The sequence below is a fragment of the Embiotoca jacksoni genome, unplaced genomic scaffold (assembly GCF_022577435.1).
Source record: "Embiotoca jacksoni isolate LCO1_2020_lvr unplaced genomic scaffold, fEmbJac1.0.p SCAF_41, whole genome shotgun sequence".
Taxonomy (NCBI): Eukaryota; Metazoa; Chordata; class Actinopteri; family Embiotocidae; genus Embiotoca; species Embiotoca jacksoni.
Window position 1 is genome coordinate 1,300,598 of NW_027185394.1, and position 3,740 is coordinate 1,304,337.

Below are 3,740 nucleotides of genomic sequence, written 5' to 3' on the forward strand. Positions count from 1 at the left end.
GAGATATTTACCTCATTTAAAAAAAAAAGAAAAGAAAAAAAAGTTGAACGACAGGTGGATTATTTTGAGGGATAGTTTGGACTCACCTCTGCAGCTGTGACTCCAGCTCCTCACATCCTGGGTTGTCTTTTTTTTCATGCTTGTTGTCCTCGTGCTTCTATTCCTTGTGTGTCCTCACATATTATATCCCTCCCCCCACCTCCCCTTCTGTCCCCTCCAGATGCCCAAGTCTCCCCTCGGGCTGCTGCTGCTGCTGCTGCTGTCGACGCGCACCGCTCCGGTTCGCGGAGACCCCTCGCCGCTCCTCACCTTCGAGGACCGGGACCCGATCACCGGCGCCTCCGTGCAGTGCGACCGCTGCCAGCCGGGGACCTACCTGCGCGCGAGCTGCTCGTCGACGAACCGGAGCGACTGCGCGCCGTGCCCGCGGGGCTCCTTCACGGCGCACTGGAACTACATCAGCAAGTGTCTGCGCTGCGGTGTGTGCGGAAACAACGAAGTGGAGACGACCGGCTGCTCCGCGGACACCGACTGCAGCTGCGAGTGCAAACCGGGCTTCTACTTCAGGCGGGACTACGACATGTGCTGGCGTCACAGAGAGTGCGCGTCCGGCAGCGGAGTCGCGAGCGAAGGTAGAGTCCAACAGAACCGGCGTGTAGAGACCCTCGGAGCCGGTACCGAGGGAACAAAACCTTTCTGTTGTTTTACGTCACAGATGTCAGCTGTGTTTTAATGGAAACGCAAAAGTTTCAATCAATCTTTCTCTCATTATTATTATTATTTATTTATTGTTGGGGGGCGCGTATTTAATTTGACTTCATATCTGCCTGGAAGCTCTCCTACATCTGCCTTCCATCCACAGAGTTTAGGATACTGTTGCCATGGAGACAGCCTCGTTGAATTAGTGCTTTCTGACAGCTGTAATCCGTTCAACTGATATATTTTGGGAGTTTAAAGAAGTTTGTGAAGCGAACACGTTGAAAAGACGAAATCTGTGTGAAACTTTTCTGTCTTCAGACTGATGTAACTTTAATTTAAAGAGCTGCCAGCAGCTGAATGTAAAAAGTCCGTTTGAGACTGTGCTTTACTGCCCCACAGCAGCGACTCCAACTCTGATCGACTGATTCAGTCCCATTCATTTCTCCCTGATGTGCGGTTCTCCTGCAGGTACAGCTCACCACGACACAGTCTGCCAGACCTGCTCCAACGGCACCTTCTCCACCTTCTCGTCCGGCAAGCAGAACTGCACGGAGCACCGGCAGTGCGACGCCGCCGGGCTGAAACTGGTGCTGTGCGGCGCCACCTGGCACGACAGCGTGTGTGCCAACTGCAGTCAGATCAGAGGTAAGATCACCAGGTAGATGAGGTTTACCAGGAAAAGGCCGGAAAAGGCCTGCAATGTTGGATTTATTCTTAAAGCAAAACCCACTTAAAGGCGACTCAACGCTGGGATGTGTTTCGGAGACAAAAAGCAGAGTTCTGGTCAAAAAACTCTGGATTACTGACGTGGCTTTTGGATTTTAGAGACAAAACTGTGTTCAAACTACAGACTGTTTATTAAAGTGTTCGTAGCTTCAGTTCTGAAAAATGGTTCCGATCCAGAAGTGTCTTCAGCTGCAATACCAGCGAGTGCCACTAGAGGTCGGCTCCAAAAAGCCTCCGGCTCCATAGACTCCCATTCAACTTCTCTCATCAAATCCAAAGTGAATAAAATGTGTCCATCAGTTATCTCGGTGTTGTTAGCTAAAGTCACTCCTTCTTATTAGTTTTCTGGAGGTCCATCTGAAAATAATCCCTCATTCATTAGAAAAGAAGATTCAAGAAGACCTGTTTTTGGGGGCGTGTCTGTTTGATTGACAGGTCTGTGGTGCAGTCAGGTTACAGCTATCGGTGGGCGGGACGTAGTATCGTCAGGTTTCCGATCAGATCGGTCAGATCCACCGCTGGCTCCTCCCCCAGCTCGTCCAAATATGGTCACTTCCTGCTCCAAACTGCTCCGAACTAGCAAAGATGGTGACGGACAGAATCTGAACTGGAGGATTCATAACGTTCATGAACCAACGTGGTGACGTCGCCGCTGGTCGCTGATTGGTTCAAACATCTTCTGAAAACCACAGATATCCTTAAACACCTTTAATTCCCAGCTCAGGTCAACAACCATCACCGCGGGCTGTGACTGCTGCCAGCCGGTGTTCATTGTTTCTTTGTGATCGAGTTTCTTCTTCTGGTTCTTCTTCAGACGACGCCGTCTACCTCAGAGAAATCATCCCGGCCTTCTTCGTTCACCACAAAATGCACCTCAAACGTCTGCGGCGAGTCGTTCACAAGCTCCCGTCAGCGGACGGCAGGAAACGGGAAACGACCTCCGACCTGGACCTCCCCGTCCTTCACGAGCGGATCGGCGCCTGGGCCACCTCGGCCACGCCGCAGCAGGTCCGGGAGCTCCTGGTGGTTCTGAAGAAACTGGGAGCGAGCGGCACCGGCGAGAGACTGCAGAAGAAACTGCAGCGCATCAACACCCATCTGAAGGAGCGGTGCGTCTCGGGGAGCGCGGCCAACGATTTCACAACCGTGAAGACCGAAGTCAAAAGACCCGTGTTATAGAAACGGAAAGATTTGAATTAGTTATCGTCTGAAAGAAAAGAATTGCTCTTTGTGTGTAGATGGGAAAAAATGTCTACCCTGTTCGACTTGCACTGTCGGCACAGGTGTTCACAGGAACTTTTTTTAGTTTTACTTCGTTAAAGGAGAATACCGCTAACTCTGAGAAGTTCGTTAACTTCCAACTAACTTTTTTAACAGCTCCTTTTTCAGAGAGAGGACGTGCTCCCCTGTGTAACCTAAAAATAGAAAAACTCACAAATTTTATGATACGTAATACGAGACAGCTTGTTTTGGAGGACACTTCATTTGATCTCAGGTGATTTTAAAACAAAGCAGATCTGATCTGAAAAAGACAGAAAAGACGTTTCTCGCAGATGTACTTATAAATGTACATTTATGATATTAAAGGTCCACCGTTTAAAGTAATTGTACTTTCTAAAATTTGGATTTAAACCGCGAAGATGTCTGAAACACAAAACTTTAATTCTGCAAGTGAAAACTTTTATCATAAAAACAAAATCGTTTTTTTTTCTTTTTTTTTTTAAACGCCGGTTTTTAACCCTTTAAGAGCAAAAAGTGTTGACCTGCAGTACATCAGCTCAGTATCGCGGCAAAGTGTGTAATACACACGCTCGTCCACCAGAGGGTGCGTTTGACACGCGTCGCGTAACGTGAGAAGAATGTGTACGCAAAAAGAGTAAAGTCACGTGATGGATGTCATTGGACGAAGAAGGCTCCTGAAGTCCGTGTAAGGAAGTTTCTTTTCCGAACACGAACCTTGTTGGTTTGCACGTCGTATTTGTTTTTGTGGAAGCACATAAACCTGATCCGCTCCCCTCTGGTGTACAGACGTGTGCGTTACACGTTGCCATGACACCGGATCGGGTATATCTACCTCTTCCTGCCTGTAGTTAAACATCGACGTGACGCCTGTTTGTTCTGCTACTTCAAAAAGGTTTTGTAGTTTCCAGCTTGATATGAAATGCTAATTTATTAAGTTATTTCTGTGTATGCCGTGAGTTGTATCCCGACAGAGACAGCGGTGGAGCTGTTTTATTATTTTTTTTTTACAGACTGAATTTTTTGCAAATAGGCGCTTTGAATGATGCTTTAATAAAAAATTATTGCCAATATAA

At 47.8% G+C, this 3,740-nt stretch overlaps 1 protein-coding gene across 4 annotated transcripts in view; it reads left to right on the forward strand.

The window, feature by feature from the left end:
- Positions 1-3,740, forward strand: part of tnfrsf11b (tumor necrosis factor receptor superfamily, member 11b) — a 36,218-nt gene extending 32,478 nt beyond the window's left edge. Inside the window, exons 1-4 of one of the 4 annotated variants that reach the window (XM_069168804.1) lie at positions 1-121; positions 221-632; positions 1,168-1,344; positions 2,240-3,740. The exon at positions 1-121 is cut by the window's left edge and continues 78 nt beyond it. In XM_069168804.1, the coding sequence (XP_069024905.1) occupies positions 221-632; positions 1,168-1,344; positions 2,240-2,604 (954 nt within the window). In that variant the 5' untranslated portion in view covers positions 1-121 and the 3' untranslated portion in view covers positions 2,605-3,740. Of the gene's footprint in view, positions 633-1,167; positions 1,345-2,239 lie in introns of all 4 variants that reach the window. The other 3 variants (XM_069168803.1, XM_069168802.1, XM_069168801.1) reach the window with 3 other exon arrangements.